The sequence below is a fragment of the Caretta caretta genome, chromosome 7, assembly GCF_965140235.1.
Source record: "Caretta caretta isolate rCarCar2 chromosome 7, rCarCar1.hap1, whole genome shotgun sequence".
Classification (NCBI taxonomy): Eukaryota; Metazoa; Chordata; order Testudines; family Cheloniidae; genus Caretta; species Caretta caretta.
Window position 1 is genome coordinate 32600654 of NC_134212.1, and position 24496 is coordinate 32625149.

The 24496-nt window shown below is 55.6% G+C and overlaps 1 protein-coding gene across 3 annotated transcripts; it reads left to right on the top strand.

Annotated features, from left to right (window-relative positions):
• The first annotated feature begins 4646 nt into the window (after positions 1-4646).
• LOC125640341 (atypical kinase COQ8A, mitochondrial) lies at positions 4647-19000 on the top strand. Of its 3 annotated transcripts, XM_048858818.2 has the most exons (16): positions 4647-4831; positions 7089-7195; positions 10196-10341; positions 10982-11266; positions 11579-11645; positions 12132-12209; positions 13468-13590; positions 13864-13949; positions 14095-14235; positions 14756-14837; positions 15285-15378; positions 15794-15935; positions 16235-16342; positions 16568-16633; positions 16838-16924; positions 17423-19000. In XM_048858818.2, exons 3-16 carry the CDS (start codon positions 10204-10206, stop codon positions 17699-17701), a joined length of 1776 nt encoding a protein of 591 aa, XP_048714775.1. In that variant the 5' UTR covers positions 4647-4831; positions 7089-7195; positions 10196-10203; the 3' UTR covers positions 17702-19000. The 3 variants fall into 3 exon arrangements, with proteins under 3 accessions (XP_048714775.1, XP_048714777.1, XP_048714776.1); XM_048858820.2 differs by lacking the exon at positions 16235-16342; XM_048858819.2 differs by lacking the exon at positions 7089-7195.
• Positions 19001-24496: the final 5496 nt, after the last annotated feature.

A 24496-nucleotide genomic window follows, 5' to 3' on the forward strand; every position in this document is an offset into this window, starting at 1 on the left:
ATCTATCTATCTATCTATCTATCTATCTATCTATCTAATTCATTTCTACTTTTATTCATTAATTCTCTCTCTCTCTCTCTGGATTTATAAACTTCAGCCCCCTCCATGCGCCCCCCCTTCCCCGGTCTCAGTTTTTCTCTATCCCTCTTTACATAATTTCTTCTCCAAGTATCTCAAAGCTTAGATTCCTTCATACAGTCTTCCCTCCACCTTCCCCATCCACCCCTCAGTGATTCCCCACCCCAGTCCCCCTCCACCCTCTTCCCCCATCCCTGCATCATTGATCCTCCATCCCAATCCCCCACCACTTGCCCCTTGCCTCCCCCCACTGATTCCCCCACTATCCTCTAGACCCCTGTGTCTCCCACAGTCCCACATCCCATTCCCCAGCCACCCCCCCTCAACGCAACAGCACCAGACAGACCAGGCTTTCCAGTCCTTTATTACCCCTTTAGTCAGAGTCCTCTGAGATCTCATAGACAGTGACACGCAGCTTGTCCAGGTCCCACTCTGGAGGGCAAATCTCCTCTCCCTGCACCCCCCAACTCCCCTGCAGACCCTGAGTTTCCAGCGCCTCCCTGCGCCTTCGCAGCTCATTCAGGAAGCCCTGCAGCTCCCTCTCCATCTGGCTCAGCCTTCGTAGGTGTCTCTCCTTGGCCTTCCTCGGCGTGCATGCAGGGCGCGAGGGCACAGCCACTGCCTTGCTGCCCACCTCACTGTCTACTGTGCTGCAGCCCTCGCTAGCCTGGCCGTGGGGAGAGAGCTGGGGTCAGGGCCAGGGCAGTTCCAACTTCATCTCCCCTGGGGGAGTCCCCACCACCAGGGATGGACGGATGGATGGACGGATGGATGGATGGATACGAGGATGGTTTGACAGATGGATAAATACATAGATTAGTAGGTATAGGGCTAGACACGGGGATGGGAGGGGAGCATGGGCATGGGGGGGAAAGGTGAAAGAATGGTTATGGGAGATGGAGGGAGGTGGGGGGATGGATAGATGGAGGGGTGTGTATGGAGATGGATGGATAGAAGTACATAGTGGCCCCGCACATCCCGCCATCCTCCCTCACCCTGCCGTGTATAACTGTCTCCCCAGCTCCTCCAAGGACCTGTCTCCAAGCTCCTCCATGGCAAACCCTCACTGGCAGCCCAAGGGCAGTGTGGCTGTCTCATGTCATGTGCCCCCCCCCATCCCCGTCTGTCTCCAGCTGTGATGACCCTAGGGATGGTTTCTCTGCATGCCTGGCCAGCAGACAGTGTATCTCAGAGCCGGATGGCAAGGGCCTGGGCCTGGGATGTCCAAAGCAGTCCATCCCCCTGTGTCAGCAGGATCCCAGCCCAGGACACAGGGACCATGGGAGGGTGTGTGATGTGCTGCACTGGCCTGGAGCCACATGGCAAAAGCTGTCAGCCGAGGGACATGTGCTCCAGGCTTTAGCCCTGTCCTCTTTGGCAGACTGATGTAGGCTCTCACCCCCTTTGCTGGACTGGTGGTCCTGGCCCCCTCTTTGCCAGGCCAGTTGCCCCGCCCCCACCCCGTGCCAGGCCAGGGGCTCCACCTCCTTTGCCAGGCTGGCGTCCCTGCACCCTCACCTCACTCTGTGCTTCCTCGGCCTCCTCCTCTTCCTCGCACTCGGGATCCGATGCCACGGCCTTGATGAGGCTGTACAGCACAGCCACAGCCACCCCACACACCATCACCACCTGCACTGGGCTCCCTGCCCGGCCCTCGGCCCCAGGCCCCTCCTGCCTGATGCGGAATTGCTTCTCACAGGGCCCCTCAGCCCAGCCAAGGGTCAGGGTCCCGCTCAGGACAGCCCAGTGCAGCAGGAAGGGCAGAGACCAGACCTGGGCAGCCATGGCCCGATCCCCAAGGAGCTGGCACAGCCCAGCACGTGGGCTGCTCCGGAACCTGCCACGACCTCACAGCCATATCCCATTGTGTCCTCACCACTTCGGGACCGTCTCACCTAGGGTGGCCTCGGGGAAAGGCACCAGACTGGGACTCAGGGGGTCTGGATTCTGCCACAAGCACCCCTGTCCTTGGGCAAGCAATTGAATCCCTCTGCTCCTCAGTTTCCCCATCCGTCAAACAGGGAGAATAATCCCTCCTTTGTCCATCTAGACTGGGAGCTCTTCAGGGCAGGGGCTGCCTCTCACTGTGCATCTGTGCCCCACCTGGCACAATGGGGGCCCTGATCTGCTTTGGGGTCTGTGCAGCACCTGGCACAATGGAGGCCTGATCTCAGTTCCGTCCTCTAAAGTACTGTCACAATAATAATAGGTAAAGCAATTTTGCTACCCAGAGACAGGAATAGAACACAGGAATCCTGGCTCCTAATCTTCTTGTCTAATCAATACTCTCTTGTTTAATGTCACCTGGAATTTGACATTCCAGACAGCAGGAGGTAGTGTGTGTGTGTACACTCTGTATGTGTGTGTGTATGCGTGCATGCATGCATGTGCGTGTGTGTACACACTCACACAAACACAGAGGCCTGATCTATATTAAAGAGTTTAAACAATGAGGAGTCCTTGGGGCACCTTAGAGACTAACAAATTTATTTGGGCATAAGCTTCATGGGCTTTTTTGGGCTCCACTTCATCAGATGCATGGAGTGAAAAATACAGTAAGCAGAATATATATTCTAGCACATGAAAAGATGGGAGTTGCCTTACCAAGTTGGTGGGTTAGTGCTAACGAGCCAATTCAATTAAGGTGGAAGTGGCCTATTCTCAATAGTTGACAGGAAGGGGTGAATACCAAGGGAGGGAAAATTACTTTTGCAGTGCTAATGAGGCCAATGCAATCAAGGTGCCCATTTCAAACAGTTGACAAGAAGATGTGAGTATCAGCAGAGGGGAAATTACTTATATATTCTGCTTACTGTATTTTTCACTTCATGCACCTGATGAAGTGGGTTTTAGCCCACAAAATCTTATGCCCAAATCAATTTGTTCGTCTCTAAGGTGCCACAAGGACTCCTCGTTGTTTTTGCTGATAAAGACTAACATGGCTACCACTCTGAAAACTAAAGAGTTCGGTCAACATAAGACAGTTTACGTTGACCTAACTCTGTAAGCGTCTACACTCAAATGTCATTCCAGTTGACATCACTTGCCCGCTCCTCTGCGTTAATAACCCCAGTTCAACAAGAGGTATAGAGTCAATGTCCATGCAGTTAGATCAACACAGTGTCTGTGTAGACACTGCGGTGTTCACATCTGCTGTTGCTGCCTTTCAGAAGCCATCCCACAATGCTCCACACTGAGAGTTCAATTGGTGCAAGTGCTCCTGGCGAGGACACATCACAAGGAGCAAAGTGTGGACATGCACAAATGGTGTAATTATTGCAGTGGCTGTATGCCGACATAAATTAGCTTGACAATTTTGTGGTGTAGACATGCCCTTGATCTCTGACTGTATATCACACATACACAGTCTTGCACAAGCATTCAATCTCTTTCACACACATATGCTCTCTCCATCTCACACAGAGTGGCTAACTCACACATACTCTCTTTGTTTTTCTCACACAGTCTGTTTCACACACACACACATGCACTCACTTCTCAAACACAGTCCCATACACAGTGTCTCTTAGACATAGTCTGTCTAATACACACACACACACAATCTCACACACACGTTCTGTCATGCACATGCTTGTGCACACACACCATCTTTTAACACATGTACCGTCTGTCACACATGCACACAAAACCTCTTTCGCTCACACATACTTTGTGGCATTCACACACACCCAAAGTATGCCTCTCTCTCTCTCACACACAAACAATCTATATTCCACACACACAATCTTCATCCCTCTTTAAAACTCTCCTTTGCCATGATGCCTACAAAAACCTTAACGGCTCGGCTGCTGGTGTGTGGAGACCACTGTCTATCATGCTGATCAGTAATGACTTATTGTTTCCTTGGGCTTCCTCCACTGTCCCTGTCTGGCTGTTGTCTCTTGTCTTATTCTTAGACTGGAAACTCTCAGAGGCGGGGACCATCTTTTGTTCTGTACAGCGCTTAGCACGATGGGGCCGTGAGTGAGGCTCCTAGCCGCTACAACAATACCCATAATAAAAAGGAAGCACGTCTTGTGTTTCGATTCAATTTTTGATGTTTTTTATTTCTCTTGCTAGGAACTTCTCCACTCCCCATGCACCCTGCAGATCCAGCAGCCACACCCAGACCCATCCACCCCGCACCATGGAGGCCAGCTGGGCACCCTGGGGGACATTTAACCTAATGTCCCCCTGGACAGCCCACTGCAGGCTCCCGTCTGGCTCAGGAGCCGGAGCGTCCCCTACAAGGAGCTTGTTGCCACCTTGTGTCACAGGTTGCCCATCCAGCCTGCCGGCCCCTCCTTGTGAGCAATGAGCCTTTGGGTGACCCTGTTATTTTCCCCCACCGCCAAAAATAATTGGCCACTAAGTGGCAGCCTCGGCAGAGCAGCGGAGGGTGGATGATGGGCAGCGAGTGGTTGGCTTCAGGGCGCCCTGTGGGCACCATGCCAGCCCAGTGTCACAGGGCAAGTCGCCGGTATGCAAGGGGGGGCGGGGGGGGAGGTAAGGGACACGCCCATTAGCTCCCATTGGCCAGGATCTACGGGGACGTCATGGCACTGGCTTGGGGAGCGATGGGGGCGGCAGAGGCAGCGGGGCCACTTGCTAGGCTGGGAACAAAAGCGCTCGGGGAGCAGCAGCCGGGCCAGACTTCGGGACAGCGGGTCCAGCTCCCCCCTCCCCGGGATCCGACAGACTGAGACCTCCCCTGCCTCTCTGGGGACCGCGGACGCAGAGAAGCAACCTCTGGGTGCGGACAAGGGCGGGGCTGGAGGAGCGGGGCTGGAGCGGGGATGCCCCGGCAGGGACGGGGGAGCGGGGCTTGCGGGGGGCTGGTGGGGGGATGCCCGGGCGGGGCAGGGGGGAGCGGGGCTGGAGGGGGGATGCCTGGGCAGGGATGGGAGGGAGCGGGTCTGGTGGGGGGCTGCCTGGGAGAGATGGGGGAAGCGGGGCTCGCAGGAGGTGGAGGTGTAGGGGGATGCGCAGGCTGGGTGGGGGGAGCGAGTCAGGCGGGGGGGGGGGGGCTGTTCCGGCTGGGGTGAAAAGATCGGGGCTGGAGTGGGGATGCCCGGGCGGGGATGTGGGGAGGAGGGTTCACGGAGTTTAGAGCGGGGTGCCCGGCTGGGGTCAGAGGATCAGGTCTGTCAGGAGGCTGGAGGGGGGATGCTCGAGCGGGGTTGGGGGGAGCACGGCTCTCGGGGGATTGGAGGGGGGTGCCCAGGCTAGGTTGCGGGGAGCGGGTCTGGCGGGGTGTGTGTGCTCCGGCTGGGGTGAGAGGATCGGGGCTGGAGGGAGGATGGGGGAGCGAGGCTGGAGGGGGGATGCTCGGGTGGGGGTGGGAGAGCGGGGCCGGGGTTGCCCCGGCTGGGATAAGAGGATGGGGGCTGGCAGGGGGCGCCCGGGTTGAGATGGGGGCGTGGTTTGCAGGGGATGCTCCTAAGGCATGAGCCACGCCCCCCCCCCTCCTCCCGCTGGTGGGGCTGGCGCTGGGTGCCAGGGGACGTGGTGGATGCCTATGCGAACCTACGTGCATTCCTGCACACAAGCCCCGGGCTTGGGCTGTTGCAACGCCTGGGCTGGGCTGGGCTAGTAGGAGCGAGCGGGGCTCGTTGCTGCAGCACTGGGAAGGGGGGAGCGCGCTGTGATGCACAGGGCATGGGGGGGTGGGGGAGGAGACAGGGCTACAGACAGAGGGGAGGGAATCTGAGCCAGTTATAGCTCTGGGATCCAGCCCAGTGCCCAAATTCTGCGCTGCATCCAAATTAAGCTACATCCCTGGGCCTAGACTAAAGTGCCCTAATCCCATGTCCATAGCCTGGTCAGTTTCCTAACCCCGTGGCTAGGGAGTGAGGGGCAGCAGCAATGACCCCTGATTGCTGGCTAGGAGGGGGTCGGTTTGGGCTTGTTATAAACTGCAAGGGAAATAAGCGATACGATATATTAATGACATGGGAATGATTGGGATGCAGGGCCTTTCCCCTGCAGGGGACACCAGCAAATCCAGCCCCTGACTGGGCCTTTGCCCTCTAAGCTAGTGGTTCTTAAATTTTTTTCACCTGAGGACCCCTAACAAATTTCAAATGGAGGTGCGGACCCCTTTGGAAATCTCAGACATAGTCCGTGGATCCCGGGGACCACGCTTGGAAACCACTGATCTAGGCCACCAGTTCAAATGCCCAGACTAATGAGGCCAGCCATCAACAAATATCTCAGAACAGCAAGATCTCAACACTGTAACTAGCCTCACAAAGATGTTTATTTGTGGTAGCCCCTAGGAGCCCCAGTCATGGACCAGAGCCCCACTGTAAGAACATAAGAGCTGCTATATACTAGGTGAGACCATGCTCTGTCTTGCTCAGTATCCTGTCTGTAGCAGTGGTCCGTACCAGAGCTTTGGAGGTGGGGGTGTAGAGAACAGGCCAATTATAGTGTGATTCACCCCTGTCTTCCACTCCAGGCTTCTGTTAGTCAGAGGTTTAGGGTCTCCCCAAGCATGGGGCTACATCCCTCACCATCTTGGCTAATCCATTGATGGACCATGAATGTATCCAGTTCTTTTTTGAACCCCATTATAATTTTGCCATACCATGGCACTGAATTCCACAGATTAGTCGTGTTGTCTGAAAAAATACTTCCTCTTGCTTGCATTAAACCTGCTGCCTATTAATTTAATCAGGTGACCCCTGCTTTTTTGTATTGTGTGAAAGTGTCAATAACACTTCACTAGTCACTTTTTCCACACCATTCATTATTTTATAGACCTTAGTCATCTCTTTTCTAAGGTGAACAGCCCTAATCTTTTTAATCTCTCCTTGTTTGAAGCTGTTCAGTACCCTTGATCATCTTTGTTGCCCTTCTCTGAACCTTTTCCAGTTCCACAATATCCTTTCTGATGAGGCAACCAGAACTGGACATGGTATTCAAGGTATTCAAGGTGCGGGTGCACCATGGATTTATAGAAGGCATTATAATATTTTCTTTCTTATTTCCTATCCCTTTTCTAATAGTTCCTAGTAGACTGTTAGTCTTTTTGACTGCTGCTGCACATTGAGCAGAAGTTTTCAGACAACTATCCACGGTGGCTCCAAGATCTCTTTCTTGGGTGGTGAGCTAGGTAAGCTTTCTTGAGCTAGACACTATACAAACAAAAAGATGTCCCTGCCCCAAAGCGCTTCCAATCTAGCTGTGGAGCCCCAGTGTTGGTGTATTAAAGATTTCTGGGGTGGGGTGAGGTGGGAAATAGACTGTATGAACCTGCCCCCACCCCAATTTCCTTTGATAACCTAAAAAATTGTTTAAATAGAAAGAATTTTACAAATCAAATTTACATGGAGCTCTGTGTGGTTTCCATAGATTGATAGATTTTAAGGCAAGGTGGCACCTTTCATTCCTCTCAGCGCAGACACTGAAAAGCTATCTGTCAATTTCCACTTCTGATTATAGAATCAATTTCTAGTCCATTTCACCCTCGGGGTCTCATGTCCCAGCTCAGTGCTGCAGTGTCTGATTGCAAATTGCTCAAGGCCAGAAACGGATTTTGCTTTGTTTTGGTTTGAAATAAAAATGATCCCCACTGGAATTTTTAAAACTCCCAACCCCTTTCAGTTGGTCTCAGGTTTTGTAAACCTGGGAAAATCTCAACGTTTAGAGCCAAATTTGACTTTACAGCAAACTCTCTAAAATCAGAATGGACAAAATCCTAAACTGTTTTGTACAGTATTGCTGTGCATTGTTAAACTCATGCCATGTTCCACCCCAGAGGTGGCTGCATTTCAGCACTGGGTGGGGGATCCCTATATAAATAGCTGATGCGATCCCAGCCTGCAACTGTGCACTGGGTGAAAGATCCCTGTTTAAATAGCCCCTGTGCCCCACCCCATAGGTGGCCGCATTTCAGTGCAGAGTGAGCAATCCCTGTGCAACATCGCAGTTAATAATACCTAGCTCTTATATAGCACTTTTCATCTTTAGTTCTCAAAGCACTTTACAAAGGAGGTCAGTATCATTAGTTGTGTTTTGCAGATGGGGAAACTGAGGTACGGGGAGGTAAATGACTTGCCCAAAGTTACACAGCAGGCCAGTGACTGAGCTGGGAATAGATGAACTCAAGAGTCTTGGCTCCCAGCCATTCCTTCTCGATCCATGAGACCCCACACCCTTCCCAGAGCTAGGAATAGAACGCAGGAGTCCTGACTGATCAGTAGTTACCTGCCTCCTGCCTATATGTCCTGGAGAAAAATTCAATAGCAGGCTTGTGTGACTTTTCCAAAACTGGATTTGGGGGCAGTGGGGAATTGGAACTCCGGATGCCCTGTACTTTGCATCTGGATTGTATTCCTGACTCTGGGAGGAGAGTCAGTTCTAATGATTAGAGCAGTGGGGGAAGCTAGGAATCCGTACTCCTGGGTTCATCCATTGCCAGTTCCTCCTCTCTGCTCCATGCCTCGTGCTCTGTGAGTGACCCCAAGCTGAGGGAACAAGTGAGTGGAGGGTCACAGGATGAGGTGGGGTGTGCATGTGCATCTCAAATTCTCTGGCCCCCAGCACGTTTCAAACGTGCTCCTGCCAGATGGGACTAGGTGACTCAGAGGAGTGGCACCGCCTTTTGTCTGACCACAGCTGCGTCTCCCAGTGCAGAGGAAAGGTGCTGACTCAGCAGCCTCTGGGAACATGCTCTGTCTCGGGGTGCTCCGAGTCGGGGGGCCGCAGTAGAGAGAACCACCCCTCCCCACAAAGCCACCATGCTACCCGTAGCAGTGGGTCTCTGGTGTAACCCCTCTGGTGGTAGAAGGGAACTCAGTCTCTGACCTGTTAGTCCTTAGCCTCTGTTGAAGAGAGATGGTGAAGACATGGGAGACTGGGAGTCAGGACTCCTGGGTTCTACTCCTGGCTCTAGAAGAAAGATAGTGGGGACTGGGAGGCAGAACTTCTGGGTTCTGTTCCCATTCTCTGGAAGGGGAGTGGGGACTAGTGGTTAGAGCTGGCAGTTAGGCTTCTGGATTCTAGTGCAAATCTGGGAGGGAAATGGGGTCTAGTGGTTAGAACACAGGGAAACTGGGAGTCAGGACTCCTGGGTTTTATCCCCAGCTGTGGCAGAGGATCTAGTAGCTTAGAATAGGGGGAGCTGGAAGCCCGGAGTCTTGGGTTCTGGCCCTGGAAGGGGGTGTTGTCTAGTGGTTAGAGCAGGGGGAGGGTCTGGGAGTAGGACTCGTGGTTCTCTCCTGAGCTATAGGAGGAGAGTGGTCTCTTGTGATCAGAGCTGGGTGTCAGGATTCCTAAGTTTTGTCCCTCGCTCCGGGAGGGCAGTGTGAATGCTTCACATGGAGGGGTTGATCAACAAGGGGAATCAGTGAGCTAAGGGTTAACAAGGCTTGCTTCCAGGGCAGTGGCCAGCCAGCCAGGGGCACCCAGATGGGCTACACTGGCTGCTCTGCACGTAGCCTCATGCTCACAGATTAGCAGTGTCTGTAGCCTGGGGCACAATGGCTAAGAGCAGCTGGCAGCTGTCCATGCTGCCGCCTCTGCAGGTCCCCAGGGGGTCAGCCCCAGAGCTGTCCGGGGGAGGAGGGCTATAGGGCAGTGTGGAGCGGAATGGGGTATCTGAGTTTAGAAGGTGCTGGAGGCAGGATGCCAGCCTCACTGTCCAGCCTTTTAAGGGCCACACAAAATCCGTTGGTTAGGGGGCTCTCCTGCACCCACGCTACTTCAGAAGGCCTGTAGTGATTAGAGTGGGGGAGCTGGGAGTCAGGACTCCTGGGTTCAATCCCCAGTTCTGGGCAGGGAGTGGGAGTCAGGACTCCTTGATTTTTTTGCTGGCTCTGGAGCAAAGTTTATTAGGCTGGTGACCCAGTGAGGATTTGTAAATAATCCTGGATAATTTAATATTATAGTTTGTGATATTTATTAACAGAACCCAGGAATCCTGACTCCCCGCCCCCTGTTCTAACCACTAGCCCACCCTCCTGTACATTCGGGGACCACTCCAGGTCATTCCTTCACATGCTGGGTGTCTATGTCCCATTGGTGGGTTCAGGACATGTCCCCGGGCAGGGCTTTATGTGTCTCTGTGCTGCAAGCTCCCTGCCTTGAGCTCTTAGTGGTTCCCTCTCTGCAGAGCCCTCCATGGCTGAGATCGTGATGAAGAAAGGGCTCCCCCTGGCTGGCCGGACCCTGGGGGAGTTCCCAGTATCCCCTCTTCGCTTTGCGTCAGCATCAGGGGGCCGCCAGAGGAACCTGGACCGCATCAGGAGTGGAGCCAAGGTACAAATGGGTCTGGCCAGAAGATTAGAATCATAGCAATGTAGGGCTGGAAGGAGTTTTGAAGGGTCATTAAGTCCAGCCCCCTGTGCTGAGGCAGGGCCAGGTAAACCCAGAGCATCCCTGACAGGAGTTTGTCCAACCCATTCTCAAAACTCTCCCATGACGAGGATTCCACAGCCTCCCCCCGGTAGCCTGTTCCAGAGCTCAACTACCCTTAGAAAGTTTTTCCTAATATCTAATCTAAATCTCCCTTGCTGCAGATTAAGCCCATTACTTCGTGTCCTGCCTCCTGTGGGCACAGAGAACAATTGATGCCCGTGCTCTTTATAACAGCCCTTTACATATTTAAAGTCTGTTATCATGCCTGATTCTCTGACGGGAGTGTGGGTATTGCGAATGGGATACAGGGCCTTTCCCCTCTAGGGGGGGCCAGCTCCAGTCTGGCCCCAGGATGGGAGGACTCGATGACCCAAGGGGACTAGGAATGAGGCCTGGGGCCTTTCCTCTCTAGGGGACACTGTCGATCTGGTTTAGGGTGGGAGGACAGGCTGGCTTGTGGGGGGAGGAGACTGGGACACGAGGTACCAGACAGTATCCCAGCCTCCACCCATAGAGGGGTGATGTTTCTCCCCTTTTCCAGACTTGCAGCTCTGACTGGACCATTATGCCTGGTGTTATCCCAAAATCCTTTGCCAGTCCCAGACCTGCTCACCCAGGGTGCTGGTCTCCTGTGCTGGGGCAAGGCACTGGCTCTCTGCTGTGGACATCACAGCTGGACCATGTCCTGTCCCTCTTCCTGGTCCGCTCCATGGGCCCCTGGCGCTTGTACCATCAGAACTCTCCTGCAGTGGGCAGGCTGACAGCTGAAGACATGCAAAAGGCCAGAGACGCCAAGGTGCCACCCATCCGGCCCTACAGGCATATGGTAAGGGGGTGGGGTCTAGTGGTTAGGGCAGGGGTCTGGGAATCAGGGTGCCTGGGCTCTATTCTCAATTCAGGGAGGTGAGGAGTGTAGTGGTTAGAACAGGGAGTCAGGACTCTTGGGTTCTATCCTCAGCTGCTGGAGGAGAGTGGGGTCTAGTGAGTTAGAGCAGGGGGGCTGGGAGACAGGACTCCTGGGTTTTATTTCTGTCTGTGACCAGGCAGTGTGTAGGAGTACACAGGGCTTTCTGCTCCCATACTGCCATGGGGTGAGACAGGCGCTGTCTGGGAGAGTCACCCCCGCTCTGTTTTGCAGCTCAGTGACAAATCCTGTGAGCGGAAGGTCCCCGCGACTCGGCTCGGCAGGCTGGCCAACTTTGGGGGTAAGAAGCATCCAGCGCATGCCCTGATAAGGGAAGGTCTTCCCTGCACAAGGGCCCCAGCTGACCCAGGGGACGGGACACGGGGCATTTCCCCTCTAGGGGGTCCCAGCTTCAATCTTCATTGTCAGAGGGGCCCAGCATTGAATCGGTCATAGCAGCTGAGTTGGCGGGGGATGGGTCCCTGTGGGGTCAGGAGAGGCAGGTCAGCAGGGGGCACTGTGCTGTGTATAGCATTAGTCCTACTGCATCCGGTCTGGACACACACACACAGAGACTAGTGGTCTAGCCTCCAGGGCAGCAGGAGACAGTAGGTCAGGAAGAAAAGTGTTCCCAGGAGCCGTGTCAGCATCTCCATGGGGCTTAAGGGGTGACTTGTTGGATGCTTTGTCGGGTGGGTGGCTCTGGAGGTCAGTGTGGGGGCGGCTTGCAGAGCAGTGAAGTAGGGCTGGTTGGCCTGGTGTGTTATTCCTCCACTCTGTCCCCTAGGCTTAGCCGTGAGCGTCGGGATCGGGGTCCTGGTGGAAGCTGCCAAGAAATCCTTCCGGACAGAAACGGTTGTGAAAGGTGAGTGAAGGACACTGGTGGCAGCCCACTCACTCACACACTTGGACAGGCACAATCAGAATCTCCCTCGCACTCTCAGACACACTGGTGGTTGAGTATGGACACAATCAGAATCCTTCTCTCACATTCAGACATGGTCCCAGTCAGGTACAGACATAACTGAAATCCCTCTTGCACACTCAGACACTCCTGTGGTCAGGTACAGACACAATTGGAATCCTCCTGCACTCTCATTCACATGTACACATGTGGACACACATGCTCTTGTGATACACCTGGGGCCCTTTTACACTAACGCACCGCCAACAGTAGCAGTGTTGGAAGCTGCCCTGGGGGCAGGGGCTCAATGCACAAGTAATCACGCTTGGGCACATGCATACGTAGAATCTCACACTCCCTGGCTCACATGCACACTTAAAATCTTACACTATTGGACACCCATTTCCATGGTGCACTGAGGCTGCCTGGAGACCCCTGCCCTGTGTGTGTGCAATGGGAGTGGGGTACATCTTTCCTGTGACCTCATTGTCTCCTGTGGGGATTGGGGGAAGAAAAGCATGTCACAACCAAAGGCTTGAACCTGTGGCTTGGGCTGGAGGGCAGGGTGCCAGCTGGGCCAATGGCCGGTGTGATTCTCGTGCCAAGGCTGGGATCAGATGGCAGGGGATTTGGACGTGACAGCCAGGCAGGGCGGGGCCCCTTGCCAGCAGGGCTTTTCCGGTGATGTGGGGGGCAGGGGGAGTACTAGCGCTGGGTGGGTCATTGGCAGGTTGGAAAGGATTCGTGGTGGCGGGGTGGGGGGGTGAACAAATCATTTTGTTTGAGCTTCAGAGCCTCTGGAAACGATTTGTCACTGTTAATGGAAGGACGTGTTAGATCAAAAAGTTGTTTCAAGGTGCAAAATCGCAACATTTTGTTTCAGAGCTGGCCCAGCCAGCCCCTGCGATTTCTCCCAAATTGTGCTGCAAGATTGAAAAATGTCTAAATGAAAAAAGTGGCAAAATCCACAAGCCTTTGGGAGAGGTTTGGGAGTCATGGAATTGCTGTTTGTCAGTGAAGTAATGGGTGGGGTGAAAAGGGTCACCCAGCTCCAGTGAGCAACACCCCCTTTTCCCCCCCAGAAGGGGGTCCTTGGCTGCCAGATCTGTGATGCTATGGTTGACAGGCAGGGATCTGTGCTGTTGTGGGGGGTCTCCCCAGAGGATATGGGGGGGTTAGCTCTGACCTGACCACTACTTTGTTCTCCCCCCACCCCCAGGTGAGCCATCACGCTCGAGCTCAGGTGCCCTCCTGTCTGAAGCCAATGCAGAGCGGATCGTCCGGACCCTGTGCAAGGTGCGGGGCGCGGCCCTGAAACTTGGCCAGATGCTGAGCATCCAAGGTGAGGAGGCGGGAGGATTGGGGGGTGGGGGCTGCCAACACCCCCAAATCCAGGGCGGGATTGTTCCCTACAGTCTATTTGCAAGGGCTCCCTAGCACTGAACTCCATTGCCTCCCCCAGGTGTGGGGCTTGCTGCGGGGACAGTTCCCCAGCCAGACCCCCCTTCGCTCTGCCCAGTGTCACCCCACTGCTCCTTCTCTGCAGCCTGGCATCCCCAATGTCACATCCCCCCCAACACAGCCTCTGATGCTCTCCTCTGCTTTGTACCCCCAGACGACGCCCTTATTAACCCTGCGCTCCAGAAGATCTTTGAGAGGGTCAGGCACAGCGCTGACTTCATGCCCACTAAGCAAATGATGGTGAGTGGGCTGTGGGAGGGGACAGACTCGGAAGGGGGGAGGACTGGGGGGTCATGGGAAGGTGGGGGGCCCAAACCTGAGGTGTGGGGGTGCAAGGGGTGGGGATGGTTGGCACTGACCCTGCTGTTCTCCCTTCTCCATGCAGGGGGTGCTGAACAGCGAGCTGGGCCCAGACTGGCGCAGGCGGCTGGCCTGGTTTGAGGAGCGCCCCTTCGCTGCTGCTTCCATTGGGCAGGTGCATCTGGCGCAGCTGCTGGATGGGCGCAATGTGGCCATGAAGATCCAGGTATCAGCAGGACGGAGGCGAGCCCAGATCCCCCTGCAGGCAGCCTCCATCTTGTCAAGCAAACCCGAACTCCCAGCAAGCAGAGCAGTGGCCATGTGGAGACTGGTCTTCCTGGGGCACTGGTGGCAGCCATGTTAGAGGCCTCTTCCCCCGGAGCACTGGACGAAGGTGGCCATGTTGGAGGCCGGTCCCCCGGGGCACTGGTAGCCATGTTAGAAGCTGGTTTCCCGGGGCACTGGGTGTTGGTGATTTCACCCCATTCAACTGGCCACCATGTCCCAGTCTGGCCCTCTGTGGCTGGTGCCTGTTTGCCCAAGAGGCTGATGGGAAAGGTCTTGGCATCTGTGTGATTGGACTGAAGGAGCTTCCTGTACCTGCCCGCCAGTGATTGCATTTAACCTCCTCCTTTGAGCACCTCGATGTCCCCCCCCCTCCCCCCGTGCCCTCTTTGGTTCGTGACATCTGTGCCATGGGCAGGCCCCATGGCTGCTGGGTCTGACGCCATTTCCCTTTCCCCCAGTACCCAGGCATCGCCCAGAGCATCAACAGTGACGTCCGGAACCTCATCTCCCTACTGAGTCTGAGCAACGCGCTGCCTGAAGGTACCAGGTCCCAGGCCCAAGGGCCCACATTCCCCCCCGGTGCTATCGCGCCTTGCTCCCTCCTGGTCCCAAGAGTGCCCAAGCCCTCCTAGGCCTTCCCCCAAGAATCGGGCTCCTGGTCTCCTGGCCAAATCCCAACTCTTCTAATGACATTCTGCGAGCGTGGTGTGTGTGGGGAGGGGCCTGGGAGCCAGGACTCCTGGGTTCCATCCCCAGCTCTGGGAGGGGAGTGGGATCTAGTGGGTTAGAGCAACAGGGGCTGGGAGTCAGGACTCCTGGGTTTCAAGCTTGACCATATTTGGCTTTGGGCAAGTCCCCTCCCTGCTGGGTGCCTCAGTTTCCCTGTCTCTGGAAGGTGACAGAGGGTGTGACTCACTCTAGGCTCCCAGGTGCTGGGCTGAGCTGGGCGCTGGCACTGACATCCCTTCCTTGTCCACTTCCCTGCAGGGCTTTTCCCTGAACATGCCATCGAGGTGATGAGCCGTGAGCTGGCCTTGGAGTGCGACTACAAGCGGGAGGCTGCCTGTGCCATGAGATTTCAGTAAGTGCCCACGTCAGTGTCAGATCCACCCTGGCACAGTCGCCCAGAAGATGGTACAGTCAGCCATTCTGGAACACTTGCCTTGGGGCTGGTGTTGTCAGCCACTCTGGCGCAGTCACCTGGAGGAGTGGTACAGTCGGGCACTCTGGCACAGTCACCTGGTAGGTATGGTACAGTCGGGCACTCTGGCACAGTTGCCTGGGAGATGGTACACATTGGTCCAACTGCCTGGTAAAGGGATGGTACAGGTGGCTGCTCTGGCACAGTCACCGTGGGGATGGTGCAGGCGACCACTCAGGCAGAGTCCCCCACTGTGTGTGTGTGTGTGTGTGTGTGTGTGTGTTTGGGGGGGGCGGGGTTAGGCTGGAACAGAGCCTACACCGACACAGCCTCTCTTGTTACATTCCCTCCACAGGCAGCTGTTGCAGGGCGACCCGGTGTTCTATGTGCCGTCGGTGATTAGCGAGCTGAGCACCCAGCGGGTGCTGACCACGGAGTTGGTGCCCGGCTTCCCCCTCGACCAGGCCCAGGGGCTGGACCAGGAGACACGCAACAGGGTGAGGGGGGGAAGACACTCGCACGCACACGGGATCCCATGCGCTGGGACGCATTCCTAGTCTCTCTCATGCCCCCTTGGGACCTCCCATTGGATGCCCTCTGCTCACGTCTGCCTCAGGATCCTGCGCCCGCAGACCCCACTCCATGCCTGACCCTTTTCACCTTAACTCTGGGATGTGGAGCCAGGGCGCGGCAGTTCCCAGCCTGATCCTAGTGGGGGAGGGAACCTGTCATGGGAGGGGGCATAGCAGGACTGGGGGCCATTGTGTTCAGGCTGGGCTCTCTCTCACCCCCACAGATCTGCTCCAGTATCCTTGATCTGTGCGTGCGGGAGCTCTTCCACTATCGCTACATGCAGACTGACCCCAACTGGTCCAACTTCTTCTATGATCCACATAGCGGCAAGGTATAGACACCCCCAGTTGCCCTCCATATCAGAGCCAGCCAGCACCGACCCCTTTCCCTGAATGGGGAAACCCCCTACTGCCCCCCCCCCCATGTCAGAGCCAGCCAGCCAGTCGGGGTGGTTTGTGGGGGAGGGTGGGCTGATCCCTCCCCTGCCCCCACATCGCATCCCAGACCTGGGTTTCCCAGCTGATTCTGACCTGCTCTTCCCTCTGTTGGACACCAGGTGGCGCTGCTGGATTTTGGAGCCACCCGCAGCTTCGACAAGGCCTTTACCGATCAGTACATTGAGGTGAGACTACTACTACTGCTGCGGGCTTTGTCCAGCAGGGGGTGCTGCAAGGAGGAAGGCAGGAGCTCTGGCAGTGGGGGGAGTTCCTGGCTATTCCAGCCCTGGCCTCTCCCAGCAGAGGGCACTGTAGGGAGTGGGGCAGGAGTGTTTTGAGCCCTGTGCCCATCTCACATGGCCTCTGGGCTGCTCTGCTAATGATTCCAGATCATTAAGGCTGCGGCTGAGGGCGACCGGGCTGGGGTACTGCAGGGATCCATCGTGCTTCGGTTCCTCACAGGCTATGAGACTCAGGTGAGACTCTTGGGCCCCTCCCTGGCCACAGCATGGGCCCAAGTGCCCAGATGTTTGGGGGCAGAACCCTGCTCCCCCAGCCATCTCCATGCCTCCAACCTCTGCCCAACTTCCCTGGCTCTCCTAGCCAGTTCTCTGCACCCACCCATCTGCCTGTGTGCTCCCCTCGGTCACCTCTGTGCCCCTGGGTCCTGCCCACCTCCCTATACCTCTGCATCCTCTGTCCCCCGCTGCTACCTGACCCCATCCTGACCCAGGCCCTGCTCACTTCCTCAGTCCCCTCTGTGCCCCCTGCCCTGTACTCTAACCCACCCCCATGCCTGCCTCGCTCTCCTCCACCATGTTTCCCTCCAGTCCCTGCCCACCCCCTCAGCTCTCTCAGTGCCCCTCAGGTGCTCTCACACCACCCTGGCCCCCCATGTCCCCAGACTACCCCCCCATGCCCCTCCTGCCACCAGGCATGCTGCCCTGGGCCTGTCCTATGCTCCTCTCCCCCAGGCAATGAAGGATGCCCACGTAGACGCCGTGATGATCCTGGGCGAGGCCTTTGCTGCCGACAGCCCCTTCGACTTTGGGGCCCAGAACACGACGCACCGGATACACACCCTCCTGCCCATCATGCTGCAACACCGCCTGATACCGCCCCCCGAAGAGACCTACTCCCTCCATCGCAAGATGGCTGGCTCCTTCCTCATCTGTGCCCGGCTTGGTGCCCGCATCCCCTGCCGGCCCATCTTCCGCCAGGCCTACGCCCGCTACTGGGGCCGGGAGGGCTGAGACTGCAGAGTGCGGGTGGCGTCCTGGTAGGGTGGGGGGCCCAGCAGACATTTCGGTGTGTGGCACCCACAGGGTGGTTCTGGGGGTTTAGGGATGCCATCGTGGAGAGTACATTGGGAGCCCCTGCGCCATTGAATGATCGGAGTTTCAAGGGACCTTTCTGAGCTGGACTCAAGGGATTTTTGAGGGAGACTTCATGGAATGATGGGAATTTCAAGGGAGCCCTCAGGTTCGTGACAGTTTCAGGGGGGCTCTCAGGGACTGGAGAATTTCAAAGGGGCCCTCATAGAAGGGTGGGACTGGGAATTTCAAGGGCCCCTTATGGGTAGGTCTCAGGTGAGTTTTGAGGGAGCCTTCATGGAATGAGAGGAGTTTCAAGGGATCCTTAATGGGAAGTCTTATATGAGTTTTGAGGGAGCCCTTACAGGATGATGAGATTTTTGAGGAAACCCTTAAGAAAGGGAACACCAAGCAGAGGGAGCTGGGGAGGAGGTGATTGGGTAATTGTCATAGACTTTAGGAAAGCTGGGGGGGGTTCCCTTTTCCCACCATGGTCATGCTGATGAATTCTATACAAGCCTGTCCCCCACTGTAAACGCCATGGGCCTGCCCTCCCTCCATCTCTGCACCCAGCTGGGATCCCCCGCCCAGAAACTGAACCAGGCCCTGTGGCTCTGTGGGGAACCCTCCACTTCATGCTGGCATCAAAGGAGGAGCAAAGGAGTTGATGTCATGACCCTCCCACAGCAGGGGAGCAACCCCATCTGTCTCCCAGTCTGCATGTATCTCCCCAGCCAATGTAGCCCATGTACATTGTGGTGTGTGCCTGTCTTCCGCTAGGGGCAGCACCAGGCATTACAGCCCATGCTCACTACAGCGTGCACATGCGTGTCCTCGCCTAGGGCCTGAGCCAGGCATTGTAGCCCATGCACTTTACTGTATGGATATCTTCCTCGAGGGGCAGCACCAGGCTGTGTGTTTGTGATGTGTGCATTTCCAAGTAAGGGCCGAGACAGGCTTTGCAGCCCCTGCACATTGCTGTATGGATATCTCCCCCTAGGGGGAGAGCCAAGCACTGCAGCCTATGTGCATTGCAGTATGTGTATGTCTCCCCCTAGGGGCAGAGCCAGGCATTGTAGCGCTGGCACATTGCAGTGTGTGTCTCCCCCAAGGTGGAACTCTAGGTAATGCAGCACATGTGCATTGCAGTCAGGGTGTCTTCGCAAAGAGGCAACTCTGAGGATTGTAGTCCAAATGCAGCAACCACCATATCCCCAATAAAAAGAATGAAATGCTGAACTGGTGTGTGTGTGTGTGGCAAAGCCATTGGGGGAAGGGGGGAAATGAATGGGACATTACAATGGTATCAAGAAAAGCTCTTGCCCAACAGCCAGTGTGAGTGGCTCCGTGATCTAGTTAAAAGCATGTCTCCCCCTGACAAACGGGGAGGGAACATTAGAGCCTTGGGTTCAAGGATGCACTTTGGCTATTACAGGGCCTTTTCTAATAGCCAAGTCTGGGAGATATAGGTTGGGCAGGCTCTTCTGCTCTGCTACCAATTGCTGCATGGGCTGAGCTGTAGGTGGAGCGACCCCTGCTGGCCGAAGATGAATAGCAGAAGGTAGTCCATTCCAAGCATAGGGGAGAGGAATCAGACTTGTGCCCCAAAGGCGGGCAGTGGATCTATCCTGAGGGCAAGGAGGTTTAGGCAACAGCGATTCCCAAATGATGGGTCAGGACCCCAAAGACGACTGCAAACCCATTTTAATGGGGTCACCAGGGCTGGGACAGCATTAGAGTTGCTGGGACGAAGCTGAAGCCCAAGCTCTACCCCCACCCGGGGTTGTGAGGCTCTGGCTCTGCCCCCTCCCCCAGGGTCATGTAGTAATTGTGTTGCCAGAACTGCTGGGCTAGGGTATGGAGCTGAAGGGCTATGTCTGTACGTTGCACTACTTGCGGTTGGCCGGGGGGGAGTGTCTCCTTCTGGTGGCAGGAGAAGGGGATGGAGCACGGGGGTGCAAGGAATAAGTTCCCAATCCCTCCCCTCAGCCACATGGGGAGGATGAAGGACAGAGCTCCAAGGGGGAGAAGGTTAAGAATCTGCACTTCTGCCATTTGACCACTAAGTGGCACCCTCATCCCTCTGGCAGATTTACCCAGTGCTGAGATGCAGCCGCCTCTGGGGTGGGGTGCAGGGGCTGTTTATACCAGGATCTCTCATCTGGTGCTGAGATGCAGCCACCTCTGGGGTGGGGTGGGGAATTGTTTAACAATGCTGCCCAATAGCTTAGAGCAGAAGAATCCTGTATCTCACGGGAATGGCCGGGGGCATTTAGGGAGGCAGCATGGAGTGTCCCTGAATTAGCATTTGCCCCAGACACATGACATACAAGATCATTGATGATAAGAGGTGGCCAGGAGCTGAATTTCACTTTGAGGCAGGGCCCTGGGGGGTTAAAGGACTGTATAGCTCCCAGTACAGCCGAGGGCTCTGACCCCCAGGGCTCTGGCTGCGAGGATCTCCTCTTCTAGGAAGTCCTGTTGGACGCATTGGGAAGAAACCCTTTGTCTAGCAGAGACACCCCTCTCTTAGGCCGAGCCGCGCCCACCCCAGTGATCTGCATTTAAGAGCAAAGTGCTGAGCGATAGACGTGACTGACCATTTGGAAAGGAGGACTCATGGAAAGCCAGGGCATCTATTCATCCACACATCCGTTGCTGTCCACTTCCCTCTCCATCCATCCCCCCACTCATCTACCTATTGGTCTGTATCCAAACCAGCTGGCCAGACACATACCCCCAGCCAGCCATTCCCCCCCCCCACACCCACCTCTCTCTCTCTCACTCTGACTGGGACAAGGTTCTTTCCAACACGCCCTGACTCTCAGTGCAGGGCTGAGGTTTGTGGCATCGGCCAGGATTCCTGGAAACCAATTCCCTTTGGGATGGGCTCATCACGCACTTCCCCTGCCCCGCCCCATTGTATCTCCAGGAAGTGGGGAGCTCACACGTACACACACATGCACACACCCTCCGCTCTGCCCTTGGCCCTGACACGCCACCAAAACTGAAAGTTCTCTCCCTTGCACCTCTGGGACCCGCCCTGCAGGCCAGTGAACTGCCTGGCTGCTTTCTGGAGATAAGGTGTGGGAAGGATCCCCAGCCTGGGCCTCCCCACTAACTGGGGCACATCCCAGAGACATGGGGGGGAGGGGGGCAACCTCCCCTGTGCCGGGTCAGAGCTGCAGGTGCCAGGACAGGGGAGCCAAAAGTCACTACCTGCTTAGTGCCCACGGCAGGCTGGTGTACAACAGGGGTGTGTGAGCCCCTCTATGGGGGGAAGGTTTGCACACATCCTGGGCTTGGGGAGGGGCTCTTCAATCATGAATCAGGGTGGTGGGATTTCAGTCCAGATGTTATTCTCAGAATGACTCCCAGCCCCCATCCACCTGTCCTAACCACTAGACCCCACTCCCCTCCCAGAGCTGAGGCTAGAACTTAGGAGTCCCCTTTACTCAGCAGGCCCCACGCCCCTCCCAGCACTGGGGATAGAACCCAGGAGTCCTGACACTCAGCCTGCCTGCTTTAACCCAGCAGACCCCACTCCTCCCCCAGCGCTGGGGATAGAACCCAGGAGTCCTAGTTCCTTCTGGGGTGTGTCCCTTCTCCCCTCAGCACAGTAGTGTTTATCTTTAACCATTGTGAAGCACTATCTCTGAGCTTAATTGCCCCCTCTAAACATGGGAGGGGGCAGAGCTTGCTTCCTTTGCCCGGGTCTCTGACCCCACCCCCAGATAAGGGGAAGGGAATGGGGAATGGGAATGGGGATTAATCCTGGAGTTCTTGCAGGGGTCAAAGCCAATGCAGGAGGGTGGGGCAGGATGGGAGTGGGGGCTGGTGGGTTAGAGCTGGGGGTGCTGGGAGCCAGGACTCCTGGGCTCTATCCCCAGCTCTGGGAGGGAAGGGGGGTCTAGTGGGTGAAAGTGAGGGGGGGCTGGGAGTCAGGACCCCTGGGTTCTTGCCCCAGCTCTGAGAGGGGAGTGGGAGCTGGGGGGTTAGAACCAGGAGGCAATGGACTGAGCTAATCTATTGACATTTAGCCCCTAGATGGGGTCCTTCCAGGGCAGGCCAAATTTGGCCTTTGACTCCTCCAGAGCGGGCTGTTGGGGCAGCCCCTCCTTGCTGTGGGGGTGGAGGGCTGGGTTGTGGCTGGCTGTACTTTGAATCCCGAGGTGCTTATCAAATATTTACAGCCAGGCTAATCATTAATCTGCTTGTGCTTTATGGGCCTGGCCTCCTGGTGAAAAGATAGCCCAGCCCCGCCCGACCCATCAGTCCCTCCAGCTCTGGCAGGGTCCAGGCTGGCAAGGGTACAGAGAAGGGGAGAGAGACAGACAGACCAACCCTAGGGAGATGCCAAGGTAAGACCCTTTCCAAGTTTTCTTTCAATCTATCTAGTACCCTACTCCATTTCTCTGAACCCTGCCATTGATCTTTTAACCCCTTTGTCTCCAGAAAGAAAAGGAGGACTTGTGGCACCTTAGAGACTAACCAATTTATTTGAGCATAAGCTTTCGTGAGCTACAGCTCACTTCATCGGATGCATACTGTGGAAAATACAGAAGATGTTTTTAGTCTCTAAGGTGCCACAAGTACTCCTTTTCTTTTTGCGAATACGGACTAACACGGCTGTTACTCTGAAATTTGTCTCCAGACAGGCTGATGTACCTGCGGGGCAGGCCCATGTCTTTTCCCCGACCCCCTGGGAGGGACTCAGGGGCCATCTCCATGGCACCCTGCAAGGTGTTCCTGAATGCTTTACCTGGCATGGAGATGCAGGCACCTATGGGGTTGGGCGCAGGGGCTGTTTACTACAGGGGGCCCCTTACCCAGCCGTGAGATGCAGCTGCCTCTGCGGTAGGGTGCGGGGGCTGCTCATACAAAGATCCCTTGCCTGGTGCTGAGATGCAGCCACCTCTAGGGTGGAACATGGCTGCTGTTTAACAGCACACAGCAACACACAACTGCATAACAGTTTGGGATCGGCAGTGAAGGGGAATCTGGTCTCTCATTGACATGGCATGGGGGATAGAGGAAGGCCAGATGGAATCAGCCCAGCTGGGATGTGTCCATCAGGAAGTCCTAGTGCAAAGTAGCTTGGGATCTCGACAAGCCCCACAGGCTTCAGAACACTTGGCCTTGTGATGTCATTGCAACCCCCAGTGGCACAGCAATAGGGAGGGACAGAGCCCCAAGCTGGAGTCAGGACTCTCCTAGGTGTCTGAACAGGAAGTAGATATGGCTTTTCAGTCTGTCATTCTGGGAGTCAAGACTCCTGGGTTCTGCCTTGAATTTGAGAGAAGGGGGGTTTAGGGGCTGTTGGGAATCAAGACTCCTTGGTTCTGGCCCTAGCTCTGGGAGGGGAGTGGGGTCTAGTGGTTAGAGCAGGCAGGCTGGGAGTCAGGACTCCTGGGCTCTATCCCCAGCTCTTGGAGGGGAATCTAGTGGGGGGCTGCTGAATGTCAAAATTCCTGGGTTCTGCTGCCCCCATGTGAATTAATTTGCCTTTCCAGAATCTCTGTGTTTCTTCCTTTATTTCCCTACCCAGCCTGGCCCATGTTCCTATTTGCCTCTGTGTCCCCTCCCTGGTGCCGGATCCAGGCATAGTTTATGAAGGAGAAAGGTCTGGTTTATTTCTTTGCTCCTTTCCACACTTCTGGCCTGGGAGTTATTGGTTCATGGGGGAATAGGGCTAAATCACTCACCCACTAGGAGCTCCTCCCTAAAGATTAACTGGGCATGGAAGCCCCCACACCTCTCCCTACAGCACAGCGCCCCCTAGTGCCACACTGGGGGCACTGACTGTGAGGGAAAGCGCCCCCACTCAGCTGCCTGCAGCACCAGGAGCTTTTACTATCTTGATCCCTGCTGAGATCCAATGAGGTCATTTGGGGTCTGTCTGGTCCAAGGAATGAAATCCTTAATACTTTTTTAGAGCCCCCTCCCAGTACATTTCCTTGAAACTCTGGACCTTTAGGCATCCAGGCCACAATCTGTCAGAGACCTTGGGTCCCACCGGATCAGAGTCCTTTTATTATGGCTCCTTATCAAGGAGCCTTCTTTAACTGCACTTGGCACCCTGGATGCCAAGGGGTGAAGTTCAGCTCCCAGCCCGGGTGCTGCATGCAGTGCAGCTCGTAAAGCAAGCAGGCTTCATTGCTTTATTGCCCCTCATGCCTTATCGCCGCAGCTTCCTTATTGCCGGAGAGCTGGGCTAACGATCCCATGGATGGTGAACTTGTAACTCTGTGCCAGTTTCCGGGTGGCTCAGTAGGGGGATCTCTCCTCCCCCTGCCAATGCCCGAGTTCAGCACTAGGGGGCGCTTTGCAGCAGTGAATGTGGGCGGGGGGGGAGGCTCAGAGGGGGCGTTCTCCCCTTGCAGCCAGTGCTGCCCTCAATATCCCAATGCCATGCTAGGGGTGGCTGTACTGCAGTGAATGAGCTGGAGGGCCATTAGGGGGCGCTCTCCCCTCACAGTCAGTACTGATTGTCATTTGGGTAGCTCCAGTCTGCATCCTTTATTCACTTTTCAGCAAACCTGCTTCTCTTCCTGTCCTAAACGTTTGTGTAGCATTGTTAAACAGCCCCTGCACTCCACTCTAGCGATGGCTGCATCTCAGCGCCGGGTGAGGGATCCCAGTATAATCAGCCTTTGCATCCCACTGCAGAAGCGGCTATATCTCAGCACCGTACAAGGGCTCCCTGAATAAACAATTTCCATTTAGCTGGTGTTA

Bases quoted from the DNA above. Each gene is read 5' to 3' on its own strand.
- LOC125640341 (XM_048858818.2), top strand. From the start codon at position 10,204: ATGGCTGAGATCGTGATGAAGAAAGGGCTCCCCCTGGCTGGCCGGACC. The intron at 14,236-14,755 runs GTATCAGCAGGA...CCTTTCCCCCAG, and splicing joins ATGTGGCCATGAAGATCCAG to TACCCAGGCATCGCCCAGAG. The intron at 16,925-17,422 runs GTGAGACTCTTG...CCTCTCCCCCAG, and splicing joins TCACAGGCTATGAGACTCAG to GCAATGAAGGATGCCCACGT.